This window comes from Hyperoodon ampullatus (genome assembly GCF_949752795.1).
Source record: "Hyperoodon ampullatus genome assembly, chromosome: 5".
Lineage (NCBI taxonomy): Eukaryota > Metazoa > Chordata > Mammalia > Artiodactyla > Ziphiidae > Hyperoodon > Hyperoodon ampullatus.
This window is the reverse complement of record NC_136918.1, coordinates 115,613,225-115,638,354: the sequence shown is the minus strand read 5'-3', so window position 1 is coordinate 115,638,354 and position 25,130 is coordinate 115,613,225. Positions and strand designations below refer to the sequence as shown.

Sequence of the window (25,130 nt, the reverse complement as noted above, 5' to 3'; positions counted from 1 at the left end):
AACACGTCTTTACTCATGCAAGGATTGAATGCAGTTTGTACATGCGAGGGCTCTCATAGGTGGAGAGTAGAATATGAAATCTAAATAGATGAAGAATCTAAAGATTTTGATTCAGTTCAGTCATTTTATTTTTTTGACCACTATACTTTCCATATTTATGAAAATAGCAGACTATTTAGTAGTTTTACTTTTTCATTTTGACATTAAGAAAGCATATATATATATAACATATATATTGAGAGATAGATTATTAGATTATTGTTGAAAAAAGGTATAGATATTGGTTTTTGTTATGGAATAAGAATTTTTATTATTAGTTAGAAGTAAGGTAATGGCTGAGAAAGAAATCACAGCACTCATCCAGAAGAGTTATTGCCATGGACTCAGTAAGAAAATGATTAATTGGAAAGGTAGGTAATTTAACAATTTGATCGTTTATATTCCTGAAAAATAGTGAAAAATGAACAAAATGTGATTAAATGGGGTTTATAAAAATGATCATTTTAAATCCTATATCCCTAAGTTATATTTTTCATTATAAATTCATTATTTCTTCTGGTATGGATTATGTGTTAATAAGTTTCAAATCAAATATTTTTATGACATTATGCATTTTTAGTATTGTTAACAGAAATTCTTTTGAAATCAAGTGAAGTGTTAAATAGTAAAAATTAAATAGAATTAAATAAGTTGAAGAAACAATCATTTATCAGTTAGAAGCCAGCCTGTTCTGATTACTGAGTAAATGTTCATCTCTTACTCCTGCTCTACATTTCATGTTAATGAAATGAATTTTTGCTATTTCTTGTTGCTGAGGCTAAGCCTATTAACTAATTTTTTTTGCAGGAACTTTTAGAATTGGTAAACATTTTTTATGCTGTTTTTGTCACTCTGGGGTGGTGGCTACTCATTTATAGTCTTTAAGTTATAGATTTTCATTTGGTATATTGGGCATTCTTTACAGAGGGGCATATAAGAAACAGTTAGGAAAATTTTTCAAACATATTTTCTTTGACTTCTCCCCACCCAAATTACTATAATAGTGAGTTACTGTCACTGGTAAGAATGCATCATAGTCTTTAGTATGATGAGATGGAAAAAAGCGAGAGTATTTGCTTTAAATCAAGAATTTTATTTAGTGTTCACTATTTGGAGATTTTCCAGGCCAAATAAAGATACCATTTCATTGCAAAATACTAGACAGCACACCATACCACTAAGAGTTTACAATGGAACAGAAGAATCAAGGCACACAGGCAGGGGGAACAAATAGAGAAACAAGACAATACAAGCAAGGGCAAGTACCTTAAGTGGGAAGAACACATGAAAAGTACAAGATTAGAGTTTGTTCAGGTTAATCGTTGTCGACAAGGTGGATCAAAGGATAATAGATATCAAGATGGATTAACCACTAGAACAAGCAAATACGCATGCAAGTGATTGAAAGTAGACTGCTCTGCTGAAATGTTGGAGCTAGTTGGGGACAGGTGAGCATCAGGATGGTAAAACCCTGGGCCAGCTGATGGAAGACAACATGCTACACAGAGAAGAATGATTTGCAAGCATTGCAATGGCAAGCAATAGAAAAAGCAATGTAGGTTTTTGAATAAAGAATCACTTGAAATAAGTATACTTAAGAAAGGTTGTACTTACATGTGGCACAGAAAGAGCAAGATTATAGGTTTTATGTACTTTAACAATAAAAGCAATTATTTAGGAAAAACATGTTATGATTTTAACAACATTATACCATATTGGAAATTATAGCATATAATTCTTACCCTTCAGTTTGGTAATAGAAATGACAGATTCTCAGTTAGTCATATGGTTTGAAGTGAACCATATGTGTTTAAGAGTTCCAACTATATCAGATAGATCAGAAGTCAAGACCTTCTTCCTATCTATTGATTTAATCTTTAAAAGCCTTCATGAGATTCAATTTTCTGGTCTTTACATCATAATGATAGAAGTTAAGACATAGAGCTCTTTGAATATTAAATGAGATAATGCCTGTGGATGGTTTAACACACCTCCAGGTACTTAATAAGCACTCAATTAATTTTAATTATTGTTGTTGTATTAAGCAGTTTTCAACTTGCAAATCTTTAAAACAAGCAAATGATGGAAGAATGTGTGTTTCAAATATGCTTATAGAATATAATTTAACAAGCAAAAAATATTAAATAACAAAAAAATTTTATACTTGAGTTTAGGATACAAAGTTCGTAATCTTTATTGTTACAGAAGAAGAAGCTTATTCACTCAGGTGCAAAACTGTACCCAAAGGAGGAGCTGCTGAGGGTGCCTATAACCACCCTATCACATATTAATGTATGCAACTTCTTCATGACTCTCTCCATGTTCATGTCTGCCATAGAAAGTCATATTTTCCTGTAAAAACAACTCTGAACATGATGTGATCACCTTTAGGGTTCCCCATCCCACATCTCCAAGCCCACCTCATGCAAGGCCTATGCTTCCTACTCGTGTTCAGCCATCTGATTTCCATATCACCCACTCACTCACAGCAGCGGGCATTAGTGTAACAGAGCTGTAGCGTGACTTTGATTGAAGCCAGCTTGGGCTGAATGCAGTATCAAAGCATAACCTAGCAGAAATCAAATCTAATTTACTGTGGATTGTATTTAAATTTTCAAGAACACAGTTTTGGGTGAACAGTACCAGACCTCTAATCTTTTTTTTTTTTTTCTGTGTCTTCTTCTAAGACTTTTTATTTTATTAGGTCTTATATTTAGTTTCTTGATAAAATTTCCTTAATTTTTTAAACATCTTTATTGGGGTATAATTGCTTTACAATATTGTGTTAGTTGCTGCTGTATAACAAAGTGAATCAGCTATATGTATACATATATCCCTATATCCCTTCCCTCTTGCGTCTCCCTCCCACCCTCCTTATCCCACCCCTCTAGGTGGTCGCAAAGCGCTGAGCTGATCTCCCTGTGCCATGCAGCTGCTTCCCACCAGCTATCCATTTTACATTTGGTAGTGTATATATGTCAGTGTTATTCTCACTTTGTCTCAGGTTACTCTTCCCCCTCCCTGTGTCCTCAAGTCCATTCTCTACGTCTGTGTCTTTATTCCTGTCCTGCCCCTAGGTTCATCAGAACCATTTTTTTTTTTTTTTAGATTCCATATATATCTGTTAGCATACGGTATTTGTTTTACTCTTTCTGACTTACTTCACTCTTCATGACAGACTCTAGGTCCATCCACCTCCCTACAAATAACTCAATTTTGTTTTTTTATGGTATGGCTGAGTAATATTCCATTGCATATATGTCCCACATCATCTTTATCCATTCATCTGTCGATGGACACTTAGGTTGCTTCCATGTCCTGGCTATTGTAAATAGTGCTGCAATGAACATTGTGGTACATGACTCTTTTTGAATTATTGTTTTCTCAGGGTATATGCCCAATAGTGGGATTGCTGGGTCGTATGGTAGTTCTATTTTTTGTTTTTTAAGGAACCTCCATACTGTTCTCCATAGTAGCTGTATCAATTTACATTCCCACCAACAGTGCAAGAGGATTCCTTTTTCTCCACACCCTCTTCAGCATTTATTGTCTGTAGATTTTTTGATGCTGGCCATTCTGACTGGTGTGAGGTGATACCTCATTGTAGCTTTGATTTGCATTTCTCTAATGATTAGTGATGTTGAGCATCCTTTCATGTGTTTGTTGGCAATCTGTATATCTTCTTTGGAGAAATGTCTATCTAAGTCTTCTGCCCATTTTTGGATTGGGTTGTTTTTTTTTTGTTTTTTTTTTTTTTGATATGGAGCTGCATGAGCTGCTTGTATATTTTGGAGATTAATCCTTTGTCAGTTGCTTCATTTGCAAATATTTTCTCCCATTCAGAGGGTTGTCTTTTCATCTTGTTTATGGTTTCCTTTGCTGTGCAAAAGCATTTAAGTTTCATTAGGTCCCATTTGTTTATTTTTGCTTTTATTTCCATTTCTCTAGGAGGTGGGTCAAAAAGGATCTTGCTGTGATTTATGTCATAGAGTGTTCTGCCTATGTTTTCCTCTAAGAGTTCTATAGTGTGTGGCCTTACATTTAGGTCTTTAATCCATTTTGAGTTTTTTTGTGTGTATGGTGTTAGGAAGTGTTCTAATTTCATTCTTTTACATGTACCTGTCCAGTTTTCCCAGCACCGCTTATTGAAGAGGTTGTCTTTTCCCCATTGTACTCTTGCCTCCTTTATCAAAGATAAGGTGACCATGTGTGCATGGGTTTATCTCTGGGCTTTCTATCCTGTTCCATTGATCTATATTTCTGTTTTTGTGCCAGTACCATACTGATTACTCTAGCTTTGTAGTATAGTCTGAAGTCAGGGAGCCTGATTCCTCCAGCTCCGTTTTTCTTTCTCAAGATTGCTTTGGCTATTTGGGGTCTTTTGTGTTTCCATACAAATTGTGCAATTTTTTTGTTGTAGTTCTGTGAAAAGTGCCATTGGTAGTTTGATAGGGATTGCACTGAATCCTCTAGTATAGTCATTTTCACAATGTTGATTCTTCCAATCCAAGAACATGGTATATCTCTCCATCTGTTAGTATCATCTTTAATTTCTTTCATCAGTGTCTTATAGTTTTCTGCATACAGGTCTTTTGCCTCCTTAGGTAGGTTTATTCCTAGGTATTTTATTCTTTTTGTTGCAATGGTAAGTGGGAGTGTTTCCTTAATTTCTCTTTCAGGCTTTTCATCATTAGTGTATAGGAATGCAAGAGACTTCTGTGCATTAATTTTGTATCCTGCTACTCTATCAAATTCATTGTTTAGCTCTAGTAGTTTTCTGGTAGCATCTTTAGGATTCTCTCTGTATAGTATCATGTCATCGTCAAACAGTGACAGTTTTACTTCTTCTTTTCCCATTTGGATTCCTTTTATTTCTTTTTCTTCTCTGATTGCTGTGGCTAAAACTTCCAAAACTATGTTGAATAATAGTGGTAAGAGTGGGCAACCTTGTCTTGTTCCTGATCTTAGAGGAAATGGTTTCAGTTTTTCACCATTGAGACAGACCTCTAATCTTAATTAACCTTTTTATATCTGGGTCTACTCCTCTGGAAATCACAAAATTTACTTTTCTTAAGGAGCTATTGTTTTTAACTAGTACATGTGTAACTGAACATTGAATTGTGCCAGTCTTTTTTCTTCATTTCATTTCTTGTTATAGCTGAAGCAATAAAGTATCATCACTTCATAGGTTAAGCAAGTCGGTCTTTACATCATAGTTACAAGAGATTTGTCTAATGCTTCAGGTTTTAGAGAAGACAAAAAAATATGTATTTTATAGTCTTCCTTCTTCAAAATATATGAGAATTGCCATTTCTATAACTAGCAGATTCTTCTGGAGTTTATAACTCAAACTCTTTAATTCACATTGGGTTTAAATATGTGTTTTGGATTGTCATACTGAGGACCTAGTTGTGTTTTTTCATATTTAATGAGAGCCATCATAGAAAATCCATTTTGCGTATAGCACACGTTGTGCTATCGTGCTGTGTTGATAAAATGCCACCTCTCTGCTTACTCCCTCCCATTTTTGCCATCGGCCAAGTACTGTCTTTTCAAACCATTTTCATTGCCACCTGGCAGAAATACTGAAACTGTGAAGTGTTATCAGAAGAATTATTGATGCAGTTTTTCATTTTAAAACCTCAAAAATAAATTCCTTCAGCTGATATCCCTTCACAGAAGATTACAGTATAGGTCTTGGGCAGAGAAGGAGAGTCTACAGAAGTAAAAGTGATTGATGCAGTTGGTTTTGGTGGCTCATCTTCAGATGACAATAAGAAAAGATGTACATTTTCAGAGACTTGACTACTTTTAAAATCTTTTGCTTTGTTAAATGCTTTAATATCTTTATTTTTTAATTTTAAAAATGAAAAGATGATTCTCGTTTCAGCAAGATCAGTGTGATTTAATTTCGGGTGACAAGAAGCAATTTGGTACATTAGAAATACAGTGTATTTATAATAACTTGGAATAAAAGTACATTATATATAAACATCACATGAAAGGATATTTCATAGCATGAATAACACAAATGCTGATAGCATTTCATTACTAGTCTTTAAAAAATCATTACTGTGTAAAAACTCAAGAAACTTTGATTTCCTGGTCTTTTAGATTATATCATCAGTGGTAAATATTGCACTGTGATACAGCAGAATTTCTTTGTCCTTTAAGAATTCTTATGAAATATTATATTTAGGTGCTACTATGAATATAGCAATTCTCAACTGGATTTGCTGTCCCAACTTGCTAAGCTTTTTCAGCCTCATATCTGCCTTTTCTCTTTTAGGAAGAGCATTCTTTCTAGAACACAACCTTATTATATCTTTCTTGCATAAGCATCTGTGAAAAGATCTCCATACTTTCTAGGGCAAAATTTAAGCTCCTTTAGCATAAATTATCTCACCCTACCTATGTCACTTCTGCATCCCTGATTTTATTTTAAAAATCATTTATATCCTCCCAACACATCTGCTGCCACAGGTCTCTGTCTGTGTCTGCCTCTCTCTGTCCCAGGTGACCTGAGTCCTCTCCATCTCGTGAACTCTTAATTGTGCTTCAAAGCACAATTCAAACATAGCCATCTCCTGGCATCTTTCCTCTTTTTTCCTCAGCAGTTATTTGATCTAGTTTGTGCACTTCCACACTTTTCCCCCTGATGCCCCCTGCATATTTCTATTATTATACAAATCATATTCTGCTGTATTTGTTTTATTTATTTATTTAATAGCAAGTCTCTGCCATAGGCTATGAATATTTTTTATTCTGTTTTCTATCTCCTGTACCAAGCAGAATGTATCATAGTTTGTAGCCAGTCAATACATTTTTGAACGAGTAAATAGATGAATCATATCTTTTTCAAAAAGTGGATCGATAGGTGTGGTTATTCGCCAGTCCTTATTTTGGAGGTTATGTTTTAGCAGCTGTGTTAAAATTGTAGGACCTGGATTCCAAAAGCATTTTACAAAATCGCTCATCTATCCAAAGGTTTTTGAAAGCTTGAAAAATCAAATTTAAGAAGTCTATAGTTTAATATTTAAAGTACAAATGGTAATTTTACTGAGATAGCTGATAGATAAACAAAGTAAGCATAATATGCTTAAATGTATAAAATTTCTTTTCATTGCTTGCATTTGATGTTTTATCTGATGATTTTGATCATGTGTATTCTGTTATTACATTTTAAAAATTATATAAAGAAGGATTTTATAGTTCATATGGGGCTCTAAGTTTTTACTAACTAGTTTTACTAGCTAGTTTTGAGAGCCAATTCAAATTCTTTCTGGTCCAAAGCAATACAGATGAACTAATAAGCTGTGTATGTGATTTTCATCAAAGACTGTTAACTGATTTTTAATATATTGACTTTTATTTTAGTTTTTATTTTTGATAATGAGGTACAAGCTAAATTACTCAGTACTTCTTACTTAGTGTCCATGTTGGCAGTAAACTTTTTTTCATAGAATTACTAAGAGTAAAGAAATATACATTGATCTTTAAATTTTTTAATGTATATAATTTTTCTTAGATATTACAGATGATAGAGACCAATCTTAAGTATTTTGGGGTATAACTATCGGTGGTTTCACATCTCTATTGAAAAATGGACACTGCAGTGTTTTAAGAGTCATATCTAAAGTAATTTTGTAATGTTGATTTAAACTATCATTCGTATTAGAAAAAATGGAACAAAAATCAGTGTATCTGCTGATTCAGTGGAATTGTGTAGAAATAAGAAGAAGATCATAAGAAGCAAGTAATCTCCTAAAAATACAGGGCAACATAAACCACGTCCTGTTCAAATAGATCCATAAATCTGGGTTCTTCATCCTTTTAAACTGAGTCTTCTATTATCTATAGCTGTAGAAGAAAATTTCACTTAGTAGATTTATTCCTTCTGTCTCTGAGGTGTGTGTAGAATTAGGAGGCAGTATAATAGGACACCAAAAAATAAGCCACTACAGAGCTCTTGAGATTTTTGAAAAAATTTTGCTGCTGTTTCTATGCTAGCATTCTTGTAAGGATGAGTAACTGGTTGCATGTTTGAGGATACCCTACATTTACTCTGTTCTTAAACCTGCAGTTATGTACTCCTAAAGGACTGAAAGAATTCTGGGTAAAGGACTTTACCGAATGGTGCTTGCTGTTAAAATTCTTCAGTGTTCAAATTTTAGGACTGTGGCCATGTACACTGGGTTCTAAAACTTCAAGTTCATTTTAAAGTTTTTTTCTTGGTCTTAAGTTTTCTAGTATAAGCCAGGAGTTACACTGGAAACAGATGGTTAGAAAAGTCATAGAATAAACATGCTGTTTTCTCTTCAACAGGAGTGGATTTTAGTATGAAGAAGATGTCCTTGTGAAAACGTCCAGTTACACAGTCTACTGTTTTTCACTTTCTTCTTTCTCTTTATAATTAGCACCAAATTTAAATCTGAACTTCCTTAGCATTTTTACCCCATCCCTTTATTTTCTGCTGGAGTTCCTTGTACATAGGTCTCATTATTTTTGCCTACACCATTTTACTGGTCTTCCAGTCAGACTCCCTACTTTATTCACTGATCTGTCTCACTCACAATCTATATACTACATTCAGTAGAGGGTTAAAGCTTCCAAAAGTTTTGCTTTACATTTATCACTCCTCAGCTTAGAAAGAGTCGGAATAAAATCCTCAGTTTGTCTTCTCAGGCCATTCTTAGACAGGATACAAATCTGTCTTTTGTAGCCAATGCTGTTTATACAATGGGGACTTGCCATTCCTTTGGGATTACACACTGTATACCAGATGTGTTCTTGCTTCTTACACTTTGCTCAGTTAGCTCCTTGCTTGGAATATGTTCATTTCTCCACTTCTCTAAATGCCACCCCTTCCTCCAAGTCTCCATAATGTCCACCTCCTGCATAAAGCCTTTCACAGCTACCTTAACACAAAGGGATCCCTCTCTCCTGAAGTCCTGTCACACTTATGATGTGTACTCTAATTTAAGTGCTTCTCCTCTGTGCTCTGAGAGCACCTCTATCATTGAACTTACCACAGCCTTAGAGAATTTTTGTTTTAATTTTGCTGTTGTTGTTGTCATCATGATCATGTTCTGTATTTTCTCTTAGACTATGAGCACCTTCATGGCTGCAGGGTAGATGATTTTATCTGTGTACCTTTAGTGCCCAATAGGGGAACAGAGTAATTGCCGAATGCTTATTGATCTAAATTAAATGAATTAAATAGAATCAAGCACTTTCATATGTTTCTTCATATCGTTAGTTATCTTTGTATGTAATTCCCATCTCTTCAATTCTTTGATATTTTCAACACTTCAATTCCTCAGGTCTAGAATATCAGCACTTTGAGAATAGGTCTCATATTATTTTATTCCTTCTGGTATCTCTGTGTCCAGTACAATGTCTTGCAAATATTACAAGAACAATTAATGTTTGTTAGTAGATTGATTTCACAGGAAGGAGATATCTGAGTAATGCAATACTTCTTTTTCTCTCTTCATTCAAAACACAAAACCATATTGGGAAACCATGTTTTTTCTTAAAAACTTTAGAATAGCATTACAAATCTATTTTCCTATGCAAGGATAGGGGCTGCAGGATTTACAGTTTACATTTAAAATGTGTCTAAGTATACATTTACTTCTTTCCTCAGATTTGATAGAGTGATTTTTTTTTTCTTTCCCCATTGTGTTTTGAGAAATACTTAAAAATAAATCAAAAACTGTAGCCTCTGTCTGGCACTGAGCAATCCACCTAGTATCAGATTTTCTCTTTGATATATTTTTCTTTGTCAACAGTTTATATTGACACACTTTCTTTCCTTTTAAATTATAGCTCCTCCACAGTTTGTGGTTAGGCCAAGAGATCAGATTGTTGCTCAAGGTCGTACAGTGACATTTCCCTGTGAAACTAAAGGAAACCCACAGCCAGCAGTTTTCTGGCAAAAAGAAGGCAGCCAGGTGAGTGTAAGCCTTGACTGCTTTTCTGAAATCTCTGAAATCCCCGTCTCTAGTGATCCTCAAAGTTTGTCTTTCCTTTCTTGTCATCAATGTGGAATTTATTTTATTTCTGAAAGAGACCAATTAATTCTAAAATTAGCAGGAGTCAGATGCTTTAATATAACATTCTTTTTTTCTAGTGTTGATTGTCTAGTATTTTTATCTTACGTCAAATAGATACAATGCAGTGTAATCAAATTATCTGAAAAAGTCTAACCTGTAGCTGTTTAAAACCTCCTAACAGAAAGGTAAGTTTGCTTTCTTGCATTGAGCTACATTGGGATAAGTAAGTGAGTTAGTATATATAAAGCACTTAGGACATCCTGGGCGAAGGTAAAACAGTCAAAAATATTTCCATTATTAATCAGCCTAGAAACTAGTTTCAACCCCCTTTCATAGGTATATAGTATAAATACCTTTTCTTTACCGTTAATTCAAGCACGCTTCCATTTGAGTAGGAGAAATATGTTCTTCCATGATCCCTTCTGGATTCCCTCATAGTGGGGTTAGACAGGAAATAATACATTAAATACCAGAAAAAAAGCAAACACTTGTCTGGTCTTTGCTGTGCCCTGGTTTGTCCTCTTGGGGCCCTCTCCAGGCAGCATGATCTCTCAGACTCTGCTAAAAGCGAATTGAATACACCAGTTTTCTCATTTAGAACTTGGTCCAAACTTGGACAAGCACAAACCTCTAGGTTCTGAGGCAATGAGTGGAACTTCCAGCCTAAACCAGATCAGAAATTGAGTTCTTTGTCTAAAGACTTATCTGTGCATTCCTGAGGGACCTAGAGATATTTTCATTCTAGTCTCTCCAGAAGCATTCCGAAGGGTGCATATAGTTCACAGGAAGAGACCTACTGGTCTTCCTCCTCAGCACCCTCTGGTATTAGTCCAAGTTCTGGAAGAATTTCCTGGGCAAACATGGAAACCATGATTTAAAGTCTCAGGCAATCTAAAAACTTTGCCAGAGACGGAAAATGCTTTAGGCTAAGTTAAGAAAACCTGTTGATCAAAACTCGTGTATGATTATCTGGGTAGAGAGACATCAGGAAGCTTCCCTCAGCCGTCATTTTGCATTGTTGTGAATTCCTATACAGTTCTGTACCTCCCCAAGCTAGCAGTTTTATCATCTCAGTATGGACGGGCAAATTATCTTTCTTCCTTTCCTCAATGCTCTTCGTTGGATTCACTTCCCCCATGATTTGTGGGATGTAAATACAGTGATGAGAAGGATAAGGTAAAGTTCTGGCCACTGCCTTATCCCACATCAGGATTGTTCCAGGACTTAATTGTCATCTTTTTTTTTTTTTTTTTTTTTTTTTTGCGGTACGCGGGACTCTCACTGTTGCGGCCTCTCCCGTTGCGGAGCACAGGCTCCGGACGTGCAAGCTCAGCGGCCATGGCTCACGGGCCCAGCCGCTCCGCGGCATGTGGGATCTTCCCGGACCGGGGCACGAACCCGTGTCCCCTGTATCGGCAGGCGGACTCTCAACCACTGCGCCACCAGGGAAGCCCTGCCATCTTTTTTATCAGTTAGTAACTATACAATGGATTTCTACTCATAGACTTCCTTGATTCTTCACTTAAAAATTCCTTTCAGATTAAAACATCCCAAACTCTAAAGTGAGTGTAAAGCAACATGATATAGTTATAACACACTTGAACACACACACACACACACACACACACACACACACGTACCCTGAAAAAGGAAAGAATTCTAAAGCCATTTTCCCTCCGTATAATTTTTACAATCTTTGTAGCACTGTTTAAATTTACTGAAGCTCATTTTCTTAATCTAAAATTTGAGGATAATATATTTTACTTCACATAAATTATGAAGATTATGTGATTAAATTAGTTTATATGTAAAAATGCTTTACACATTTTGAAGCTTAGAAATGGGGAAAATGCAGAATGCATCTGCCTTCCCTTATTCCTGGCTGAAGTGGCAAGTTCATGCTTCCCTCTGCCCACGCACAGTAGCTCAGCACCACTCTGGTCACCTCTGTCCCCAGACCAACATCGTGCCTGAGAAGGCAGGAGGGGATGAGCCTGGAGAGCCCTGGTAGCCTGTCAAGATTCTCACTCCTGCCTGTAGCTCCTTCCCTCCACCTATTCGGGGAGGTATGGGGTCCACAGAAGTTACTTTCTCAAGCCACTGACAGTAAATATATTTATGTGAATTTGTTATTTATTTATAAATGATACAAATATAATGATATAAAGCAATTTGATTGTTGCAGATCTACACTTTAAATCCATGTAGTGAGTTAAATCTCATTATAACTTGTTATCATGTAGATACAGCTATATCATGTGTAAATCACATGCCCTAAAATAGCTTCAGGTTTATACATGCTATTGCATGAAATGTGTATTGGTCTTGTGGCCCAATGAGCATGATATTTAAATATGCTACATTGTGTTTTAATGTTTTTTAAACAAGTAATGATCAAATAGCATTAAATTATTTCTTTTTCTGTTATTTGACAAAGTGGCATGTAATTCCAGAGATATTAATCTCCGGGAAAAATTTTCAAGTTAGGTGATTTGATTTGATTATAATCCTAGGCCTCGTTTTCTTTATTTCACCTATCTCCCTCACATGAGACAGAGGGGTTGGGTGAGAGAGGAAAGAGGAGAGAGAGAAAGGAGATTGTGAATGAGAACAAAAGAGAAATGCTTGAGCAAATTGTAAATTTTCAAATCATGAATTGGGACATTAGGAAAAATAAATTGGTCTTACTGTCTGCAGTATCCAATTTTTACAGTGATCTATGACTATCCATCAGTATAGAGAGTTAAGAGCCTGGACTTAATGGTCCATATTCCTCAATATGTGCTGATAATGCCAATTAGCACTAATAGGATACCCAGGCACTTCAAGGCAAGAAGAGCTCTGTAGAATTCCTGGGTTTTGCTTGTCATCCATTTTCTTTTGCCTATGTCATACAAACAGGGAATAAAGATGATGGGTTAACCTCAATCATATGCCATTTTCCATGTCATCGAATCATTTAGAAGGTGGACTGATAACACATTGTAGAGGAAGAGATCCCGGAGAGAATTAAGCCCATCTGATGTATTAGTGCTATGTAAATTAGTATTCTAATGGCTAATTGTAGGAAAGTGCACACTTTGAGTTATTGTATCATTTCCAAGTGCCTTTAAAATTTAGACCCTTCTCTTTCAGATGGTTTATTTCAGTAATATATTTGGATTCCACAGGAGAATTAGCTTGTTCTCAAATTATACTTCATATGTATGAAAAAGTCTAGCCTTATATAGTAATACAAATTTTATAGGAAGGCAATAGCATTTTGAAATTATATTCCTGACATGCTAGCAAACATCACCTCTTTTAGAAAAGGTTTAATAACATAGTATGTTTATGTAAAGTGGGCTTACAGTGTCACACTCGAATCTAATAAAGTGGACATCCATCATGTTGCAATAAAGAGAAGAGCTTCTAATTAAAGTAGGACCTCATTCGCAGGATTAAAGTCATTTAGCATAATTGAAAAGTGTTAATACCCCATTTTATCCTCTTTCATTGGTATTACTTCAAGGGTAGAAACATTTTAAGGGGAAAATGTGTCTTATGCCTTTAATTGAATGTTATTACCTCCTGATTGTAACATATTGAAACTGTTTAATTACAAACCTGGAAAATTAATTACTATGTCGAGAAACAGATCCCAGAGGGTTATAATGTTCTTTTTTGTAAGTAAATACAACATAAAAATTGATATGTCCTTATTTATAATCCAACTTGGAAGCATATCTCAATATAATTTATTATATCCAAATTTTTTTTTAATTGAACAACAGTAAAGCAACATAGGTTATCCAGGTTAACATTACTGCTGTCCTATAAGAACATTCACAATTTCGTGATTTGGCTGCTTGTATTTAATATGAGTTATGTAGGAAACTAAAGAACCTTTTTTTTTGAAAGGGTAATATTATGAAATTCGTTACCATCACATCATGCATCCTTCAGAAGCATCCCGCATCTTCTTTTAATTTTCAATGATTTGGTTAATCTTGCTCAGACGGTAGCCTTTATACCTAGCTCCTTTCAAAGCTGTTACAGCCTGCAGAAATCTTAAAGCAGAATGAGATTCAGCTGTCTCTCTGGGTCAGTCTCAGTCACACACTTTTGAATACCTTTAGGAGGAATTGAGTTACTTATGTCAAATATTCAAAAGGGTCAGCAGAAAATATTTTTGGGTTCTCTAGTGGTCTGCAGTTTATAAAACACAGACACAGTTGATGTTACCTTCCAGATTCTCACGACGTCTTATGAGTTGAGTCAGATGAGCATTATTATGTCCATTTTACAGATGAGGAAACTGCATTTCAAAACTGTTCAGTAACTCACAGAAAGTCAGGCAGAGAGTAAAAGGTCATGATCCAGACCTAGATGATTGTTCCTTCAGCCAGAGCATGCTCGCTTCTTAAGGCACATTATTTTCCCATGATGGGAAAAAAGTTTCCCAGTGAGACTCACTGTGCGGCCTTTAACCCTTTCAGTACCGTATTTTTAAATCTTTGTGTTTTCTTTTTCCAGCCACATTTCTCTAACTGCAGTAGCTGTTGTTAATATAATTTTCCTTCTGAGTGAGAAGAGAATCTTAGTAACATTGTGTTTGTTTCCACAGAACCTGCTTTTCCCAAATCAACCCCAACAGGCCAACAGCAGATGTTCTGTGTCGCCAGCCGGGGACCTTACAATTACCGACACTCAGCGCTCGGACGCGGGTTACTACATATGCCAGGCCCTAACCGTGGCAGGAAGCATTTTAGCAAAAGCTCAGCTGGAAGTTACTGATGGTGTGATATTATTAGAATTTGTTTTCTGAAAATAATGATTTTTATTTCAAAACTATGAAATTCTCTGACCTGTTAGTTAAATCCCTAAAATTAATGCTTATCTTCTAAGTTTGAATCTAGGTAAAATAACATTCTTAATAGTTTCTAATTCTCCCTGATTTAATACTATTTACTTCCCCAAAGAAGAACATCAAACACAATCTATTTTATTCTTAAAAATATAGTGATGCATTATTTTAGTGAAATAGAAATAGGAATGTTAGCTGTATATTTTTATTCAGTCTTGTGCTGATATGATTGCTTCTAATGGATAGTAATAATCTTATTTTACTAGAGGGGAGAGAGAGATAATCTTTATTATCAGTGGAAACAGAGATGACTTTTCACTTAGCCAATCACATTATGACATCCTATGATGTGTTAATTACACATTCACTAAGTTAAATTAATTAAATACCTTTCAAACTACAAATGGATGCTAAAACTATTTTTTTATTTGTATGTATGCACTACAAATCTTAACTGAAGCACCTGATTCAGGTGAAAGTTGAAGACCATGCAGCACTCTTCATGTCTGATTTTTTTTTCCCAAGAGCTTTTTTGTCACAATTGACACGTAGGGAGCTTTAGATATTTGTGAACCTCTGAGCATTAATTTAAGCCATATTCTTTGATATCTTAAATTTAAAGAATCTCTCTTGCCCTCTTAGATTTGTGGGGTTTCTGATTCTCCCCACACCCGCACCCTCCCACTCTGGGTTCTGCGATAAAAGAGCTTTGGGCTGTGACCTCTCTGATTCTCTTCTTTCTCTGCTGAGCTTCCATGCAATTCAAATTTACATGTAGATTAAAAGGTCATTTAAAATTAATAGAAAGGCAGTATTTTTTAATGTCAGCCCATGGTATTGCCTGATTCAGCGCCATGTCAGGAATGGGAATAAATAGAACAGACAAACATTAGCTGAGGGGATATTGAGTCGTTAATGGCCATACCTGCTGATGCAGCAGAGATTTACTGCTATGGAACTGGAAGAAGTCAGGTTCAAGGGTAATGGTACCAAGAAATTCTTCCTTTACATGGACAAGATCGTCGATCCTTCAAACCTCCATATTTCTTTAAAAGAAATAAAATATAATTATTAATCTTTTTTAAGGTCCTAAGTTTTCTTCTACTAGAAAAAAAATGTCTAGAAACATATACTTGGAAAATAAGGTATTCTGGCCAAAACCTAAGTTTTATTCTATACTACTATGAAAGATTCCAAATATAATGCTTAAGAACTTATGGTAGTTTACAAAAGACAGACTTTTAAGTGTTTCTAAATGAAGAAAGTGTTATGAAGAAGGCAAACCATATTTGTAGAAAACAAAGTTGATGATTTAGAAGAGCCAGTTGATATGACTGATGTGGTTCATGAAACAGGTGGATATTCAAAACTGTACCTGATATAATGAAAAGGAAAACTTGTTTTGAGAAATTATGTTTGTTGTTGATATAATCTCTCAGACCAGTAGTAATTCTAGCTTTGGTTCTCTGGTCAAACTGAAAAGAGTGATAAGGAAATTTAAATCTGATGACTGAGATGTCTCTGAACATTTGGTTACAAGTGGCTTGAATATTAATTGCTACATTGATTTTTACTTTCGTAAGCATTCACAAAGTCAAGATCCTTTTGCAAGAACGTTGAATGGAGGTTATAGAGTTATTGATTTTAACAGTAAAATCTAACTTCAAGACCTAAACACACACACACACACACACACACACACACACACACACACACACATACACTTTATTATAAATAACGGTCTCTAAATATTAACTTGCCACATTGGCTGATGACTTCAGCTTTTATTCATAGTTTTGAATTTTTCAGACTGGTTAACAGCTTAATAATATGCAAGTCATCCCCTTTTGAACATGTTGCTTGGTATGATCCAGGGCAGTTTAGAGCCAAATGAAATTCCAATGTAGAATGAAAACATATGTCATGTTCAGAAAAACAAGCAAAACATCTATAGTGATGTTTCTGTTGTTACATTTTTGTACTTAGACTCCTTTTTGGAAATATTTTTAACTCATGTGTTCACATGAGATGAGATTGTTAATGGTGATGAAAGCTGCTGTTGAGTGATAATTTTACTTATTATAGGTAGAGCTAAGATCTTTCATACACTTGAATTTCAAAACATCCCTTTAAAAGACCTTCTTATTATTTCATTAACACTGTTCTTCATTTCTTTTCTTAGAAAATTAGAAAATTGTAATGAGAATTCTGAGTAGAGCCAATAGAATCTAAAAGGACTGGAGAGAAGAAATGTACAATAGATGTCACATCATGATCTTATATGAATGGTTTATTGAGGATTCACAATGCATAGTTAGAGAAAACCATGGAATTGTTCACAGATCACTGGAAACCCTAAATGTTCATTTAACCCCTGACCTTAGTGTCATGGAAACTTGTGGTCATCTTTCACCCATAACATCCTTGAAATTGAAAGTTCTTTCTGGCCAGGCGATTTTCAGTTACTTTTTTGATCAAATTCATTTAAAAGACAATGAGCTACTCATTTGGGCAGTAAAAAAGAGAAAAAAGAAACTAATTGTATGTCCTTTGCCCATATATAATGATTTCAGGGATATGACAGTAAGAGAAGGTTATAAGAAGTTACCAGAATTCTATATAGATATTTAATTTGAAACAAAGAAGTAACATTATATAAAATTTAATAAATAGTTTCTTCTCTGGTAATGCAGACCCATTTTTCTTACTGAATTTTAAAATTATTCATAACGTTTGGTGAATTGGCCTTCCATTTTTGACTCAGAGAGAAAATAAATTCCACACAGCATCCAACTTGAATATCTATTTGCACAATTATTGCCAGATATGTCAGAATTGGTATAATATTGTGCTTTCACGTTCTCTGAAGATTATTTAATTTACTTCTAAAATGAAGAATTTGATCAAGAAAAGCAGTGAACTAAATGGATCTAATTTTTATTTACAAAGAATACACAGAGAATCTTGTTTTCCTTAGGTTTTTATAAGGTTTTCTACATATACACACATTTTAATACATATTTTAATATAACAGGTTTAGGTTGATTGGAAGTCCACTCTATCTTCACATGCAGGGGACCTCTATTTAAATCAAGATCAGTTGGCTTTCTCATGGTAACCTCTAAAAGGGCTGTTTGATTTAATGTCTTTCCCCAAAACTGTGAGCTCTACAAATAAAAATACATATAGATTGAGAAATATATAAACATATAAATGGGTATTTGTAAAAGCTGGTAGACAGAGGAAATTAGAGCATTAATAAGCAAAATGACTTTTTTTGATTATGTACATAGTAATCCAAGATGACCTTGAGAAAAAGCACTCTTCACAGTTGCTTAGCAATAATTCAGATTCACCATTTTTTTCTTTTTGTGGAACTTATATATATATATATATTTAAATATTATATTTGTTATTATTATATATTATTATACATAATAAAGAGCATATTGGATAATTAACCAAAACCTATGTGAAGTTTATAAAACTTTCTCTTAAGAAATCCTTTCTTGGACTTGGATATATCAGTTTCATTATGAGATGGTCTTCTAATGAATTGTAGATGAAAACCTGCCTCCAATTGATTCCATATTTTCATTACCCATTTAAATATTACTATACATTCTGATACACTTCCTAAATCATTATATAATACTTCTAAAGGCACTGATGGTACTGCTACAAATCAATATTCAATTAAAAAAACAGTGAACTAAGTTTATGAAATTATGGAAAATTTACTCAACTGATCACAAAAATGGATATGTAAACACAAATTTTCATGAAAACGCTATTTTTGTCATGTCATAAATATGGTCTTTAGATTTTTTTGCTTAAATGTATAGACTAATTAAATTATATCATCCACATTATATTACTATAATCTAGATCCCAATATCACAATTTTAGAAATAAATCATTTATAGTCTAATATTTTAACATCATCAAAATATTATAGTCTATATAAATAAAGCTGGCAACTGGTGCTATGAAGGTAAAATTATGTATTACTCATATATTTATAATAAAAGCAAAAGTGAAAATTGATTGTACTCATGTGATATTCCACAGGATTTCTTAAACATGCATATGAGAGACAAAATGGTCATTTTGCAAATGATTACCATAAGCTCTCAACATTTTAATTTTAATTTTAATTTTAATTTTAATATGATTAAACCTTTCTAAGATGTCAGAATTTATCTTATTATCATCTTAATTATAGGTAACTCAGAGTAAGTTATAAATATAGTATGGCTTAGTAAAATATGTACAGGTGTATGTATAGTAATTATAGATGATAGATATATAATGGATGTAGAATATTACAGAAAAAAATTATAAGTAATATGTATGACTTTGGGGCTTTAATCTTACTTTTGATATAAGACTACTGATGATATAAAGACTACCAAATTTCATAAAATTAAAATATCCTGAAAAATATCTTTGTCCTTTAGTTTTGACAGACAGACCTCCACCTATAATACTACAAGGCCCAGCCAACCAAACGCTAGCAGTAGATGGTACAGCATTACTGAAATGTAAAGCTACTGGTGACCCTCTTCCTGTAATTAGCTGGCTAAAGGAGGGATTTACTTTTCTGGGTAGAGATCCAAGAGCAACTATACAAGAACAAGGAACCTTGCAGATTAAGAATTTACGCGTAAGTAATGTTGGAATTTGTATTTGGATCTTCATCTCAACAGAAGTATGTACTTCCCTAGGGAAAAACTGTGTTGTGATATTAAAATCTTACATCCCTGCATAATTGCTATACATTTTATTATAGACCCTGTTATTTCTTATTTTACAAATGGCAAATTGAAATTAGAAGGAAGTTCATTGTCCTTAAGTTAATTATAAGTTCATAACAGGCCTATAAACTTTTTATTCCTTCATTCTATCCTATATGTATGTAATCAATGAAACTAAAAAGGTTAAACACATAAAGTTAATGATAGTAATAGTACATTTAAAATAATTGAAAAGGAGAAATCCTTCTGATTTACTCTCATGAACAAGGGAAGTTCATAATGAAACGTGGATAAATTGGCTTAGCCAAACAGTTATGTGGAAAGTAATAAAGAGATGAGACCGATGACTGCATGGGAAGCAGGCTTGGCTAGTTGGTAAAAATATCTTACATTTTAGGTAAAGTTGCTGTGCAGTTTAGATTTAAATCTGTGCACAAGAACAAGCCATTGCTGGTCTTTTAACAGAAGATGACATGATAGAAAATGACCATTCCTGCCAACTTACCAAGTTAGACTTGCTTCAGGAGCAGCTCAAAATAAATATTTACTTCTGAATATTATATTAGCTATCTACTGCTGTGTAACAGTATTAGCAAACACTTCACAACACTTGTGTTGTTAGGCTCAAAACGACACATGTTTATTATCTCATATCTTCTTTGGGAGCCTGGGCATGACTTAGCTGGGTCTTCTGCCCTAGGGTCTCACAAAGCTACAGCCAGGGTGGTAGTCTCATCTGAAAATTGACTGGGGATCAGTTTGCTTCCAAACAACATAGTTGTTAGCAGCATTCAGTTCTTAATGGCTATCAGACTGGTGACCTCAGCTTCTTGCTTGCTATTGACTGAAGGCTGCCTATGGTTCCTTGCCATGTGGATATTCCCAATATGATTGCTTGCTTCCCCAAAGTCAACAAGGAAGAGAGCCTTTTAGCAAGACAGGATTACAATCCTATATAACATAATCACCAATGTGACATCTTGTCACCTCCATGACATATTTTATTGGCCAGAAGTAAGTCAACAGGTGCTACACACACTCAAGGTGAGGGATTACACCAGGTGTGAATGCCAGAAGGATGTTATCATGGGGGCCACCTGCCCTCCACAAGTATAGTCAATTCATTCAACCAAATATAGAAAGCCTCCCCTCCATGTAGCAAGCACTATGCTAAAGCTCAAGAGTATGTCAGAATAGTCACAAGATTGGGAATGAGGGCCAGAATGAGGGTGGTTGATGTAATAGTACATGAAGAAAAATCGACTGAAAATGATTCAGTGGAAGAACAATTAGTAGCATCTGGTATCTAGGTATAAATTGGGAACAAAGGTGATTAAAAAACAAACGAAAAGATGTTGAACTTTCCCATTCAGAAGCCTGAGGAGGAAGATAAAATATTTTTATTATGCGTATTTTCAAATGATCACAACGGGGAGTGTTTTTTTCTTACAATGTAAATTATTTACAATCACATGTTTATCAGATTTATAAAATACGGACACATAACAAAAAGGAAGAATGACTTTTTTTGTAGTGTGCACATGCATACACAAACACAAATCTTTTGTTACTATAATGAATGTATATATATTTTTTATTTTAATTTTGAGATAGGCATTAATTATTGCTCTAAGTAGACAAAATGCTATCAAATTCAATTTAAAGAAAAATAAATTAATACAGGTTTTTAGCCTGTCTTTTTATTTATTGTAAATTAATTGTAAACCTTCTTTGGACAAAATGGGAGTTATTAAAAAATTAATGCCAGCTCTCCTTGAGTAAACAATTTAACCTCTCTCTTTGAGCTAAAGGCAGACTTCTTGGGCCATGGAGGTTAATGCATTTCCACTGTACTGCTGAATTAAAGGGTGTACTTGAACAGTCAAGACCCCCAATAGTGTTTAAAAGAAGCAATTAAAGGTGGGTGCTTGATGATGTCAAACAAAGTTTGAGCCCCTCTCTCAGGCTTCTGAGTAGTCTTTCTGAGATGCATACTCCTGGGAGCTTGTCTGCAGCCAGCTACACAAGGAGAAAAGTAGGTGAGAGAGTTTGTCAGCACATTAGTCTTTTTCAAAGCACTGATTAAGGACGAAAAGAGAAGGACGGAAACGATATGAAGCACTCATGACCAGAGAAGACATTATTTAAAGTTAAAGGAATAAAAATGAATATGGTGATGATGATGGTGATACAAGAGTGAGCTTTAGCAATGATATTTAGGGTTTTCATATCACTTTTGATAAGCTCCACAATGAAAAAACATTGTTATTTTTTCTGTAAGATGACTGTCTTTAACAGAAATAAAATGTTTTACACTACTTCACTGATACAGTCAAGAGAGGGTTTCTGTAGATCATATTCCTTTACGTCTTACTTTCTTTTCCAGTATTTAATGCAAGGGGGGAAAAATAGTGTGATGAACACTGTTCTCATGGTCCAGTAATTGGTAGCTGAATCCGTTTCTTTTGAGAAGGAGAATATTCCAATAATTATTAAAACCTACCTACCACAGCTAATGTCAGACTTGTGTCTCCACACAATGACAAGGAGATGCAGTTAAGAAGCATTACCTAGTATTCTTCTTTTAGCATTTGCACATAATACCAATTGCTACATTTTAGTTCAACTGCTATAATAAAATGCAAATTTTTTACTCTTTCACAGACTATATTCAAATGAACATCCCATTAAAATCCAACCTCGGCTCATTATATTTAGTTTGTGAGTGATGCTTCTTAAAAGCAAAGGTTTCTAATGACTATAATGCGTGCACAGCCACATTTGAAAAAACGGCTCTTTCTACAGTGGCTATCCCCCATCTTCCCTTGGTATAATAGAAGACAATTGTACAGAGATAATATCGCAAAGAATGACATGACAGAGTAATTTGAAACTTAAGTTAAAATACATAATGCCATTTAAAATCAATTAAAATTGTGGAACCGCAGTAACATCCAGGCACTAATGATTTACCCGAGAATCAGTTGTGGAAGGTTGAGTCATCAATACACTTGCATTTTGAACCCAACAGATATTATATTCCATGAACTCCCATATTTTATCAACAATTAGACTCACGCTCATTGTGGAATTTTAATTCTACATCTTCTGCTTTGCCTTATTCTGTTTGGTCATCAGTTTCTCTTCCCAGTCTCGCTTTTCCTTCACCCCTAAACTAACCTGAATGAATGTTGTTTGCAATTTAAGCCCATGGAGCTCAACCACAGGGAGGATTTTTGATTTACATATTACCGATCTTGAAGTTTTTGTCAAGGTATAATCACGGAATCTTCTGCTTTTTAACATTTACAAAAGGGAACTCTTGATTATATTGTCAACTATTCCTCAAAGTCTTTTGCTGCTCTTCAATGAATAACAAAAACATTTTATGTAATCAGTGAAAGACAGTTTTTAGTATGCTTTAAAAAGTGTTATGGATTAGGTGATTTCTGTGACCCTTTCAGCTCTCTATTGCAATGATTCCATGTATATCGTTTGCTTGTCTTTAATGACACAACTTTATTTCATTCACTGTTACGCTGTTACAATTTTAATAAAAGTGAGTACTGCACTCTTTAAAAGGAAAGATTTAGTTTTCTTTTTTAAAAAAAAATTCTTCTTCACTTTTCTCCATGTCTTTAAAAAAAAGAAGTAGGTCTGCCCCCCTATTATCTCAGTGCTTATTTACTCCTGGGTATATTTTATTCTGTGAAATACAGTTTATTGAAGAGAAAGAGGACAGCTTTGCATTACTGATCTCTGAATGTTTATAGGATGCTGAAAAATTCTGTCCTGAGTTATCCATATCTAACTCTGACACAGTGAAGCAGCAACATAAACTGGAATTAAAAGATAAGGGGATTGCTGTGGAGGCAAATAGAAAGACAACTAAAGTTTACAGACAAATAGCATTTAGTTGTAGAAATATAATAAGAATCTTTGAATCACCATTATGAATAAAATACATATGTGCTTATTTTAATATTTTATGTGTGCATATGATTGACTCTATTGTATAATTTGGACAGCCAAATGATATATCACATTTTCGCAGTCAAATATTGCCTTGTTGAGATTGAGTAATTATTCTACAAATCAATTAAAACAATTTTATTCTCTCCCTTCTATGCCCACTAGATTTCTGATACTGGCACTTATACTTGTGTGGCTACAAGTTCAAGTGGGGAGACTTCCTGGAGTGCTGTGCTGGATGTGACAGGTGGGTTCTTTGTGAACTATTTTAACAGAAGAAATCTTGAGCCAGTTTCAGTGATTAGCTCATTATCAAATAACAAGTTAAAGAGAGATCAATTTTTTAAATTTATTGAATGTAAAAACTAAGCTTTATGCCACTTTTCATTTCTATACCTCTTGGTACATAGCATTGCACATATGAAATATGATACATTTGTCCTTCATAATCTTGTTATTTCATTTTCTCTGTCTAAAGAACAAATAATTCTAATGATCATGTGTGAAAGTAAATATTTACTAATATGTAGGAAAAATCAAATATTCACTTATATACTTTTGATTCATGAAGATGAATTGCTCACTGTCTATTCAAATTCTTTAATAGATTGTTTTCCTTTTAAGCATCTGTGTCAGCTTATGCAATCAGAAATGAAGCTTTTTCTATTGGTCCTCTCTAGAGTCTGGAGCAACAATCAGTAAAAATTATGATTTTAATGACCTGCCTGGACCACCATCCAAACCACAGGTCACTGATGTTACTAAGAACAGTGTCACCTTGTCCTGGCAACCAGGTACCCCTGGAACCCTACCAGCAAGTGCATATATCATTGAGGCTTTCAGGTATGAGACTGTTCCTTTTTTCTCCACTGGGTTTTTGCTTTAGCTCCTATATCCTAAAATCTCAAGTGAGCTATCCTGCTGTTTTATTCTAAGGACATGCTTAATCAGTGCATTTTAAGAATTTATCTTTTATATCTGACTTTATTCAAGAATAGACTTTAGTTTTATTTTTCATTCATACCTTAATTATACGATTAAATATGCATTATCCATGCCTACATCTATAGGGATCTAGTTATGACATAATAATTTAGCTCTTGACCATTGTAGGGATTTATCAGATGTGAATTTTGGCTTTAGAACTAAGCAGAAAATAATTTAATTAGGCACAGGCACTTTTTAAGTTATGCAACTGTTATTGAGGCATGGAAGCTTGGAATTTTACTTCCTAATAATTAGAGCAGAATTTAAAATAATTCCAGTGTTTTATGCTATATATTTGAATAAGTGTATTGGCTATGCCTAAGAGAATATTAAAAGCTACGATTAAGAGATTGAGTACATGCACTTCTGATTGCTGAAAGGAAAAGATATGTCAAATTGTTATTTGAAATAATTGCCATCAATTCAAGGAAATAGACTATAAATTAGCAAATACTAGTATAAAATTGTTTT

The 25,130-nt window shown here is 34.2% G+C and overlaps 1 protein-coding gene across 1 annotated transcript in view; it reads left to right on the top strand.

The window, feature by feature from the left end:
* The window catches only part of ROBO2 (roundabout guidance receptor 2), a gene marked incomplete at both ends in the record, with an annotated part of 582,120 nt that overhangs the window by 473,488 nt on the left and 83,502 nt on the right, over positions 1–25,130 (top strand). Inside the window, 5 exons of the mRNA XM_079704897.1 lie at positions 9,871–9,995; positions 14,704–14,875; positions 19,404–19,609; positions 23,838–23,919; positions 24,353–24,515. Coding sequence (XP_079561023.1) covers positions 9,871–9,995; positions 14,704–14,875; positions 19,404–19,609; positions 23,838–23,919; positions 24,353–24,515 — 748 coding nt within the window. The remainder of the gene's footprint in view (positions 1–9,870; positions 9,996–14,703; positions 14,876–19,403; positions 19,610–23,837; positions 23,920–24,352; positions 24,516–25,130) is intronic.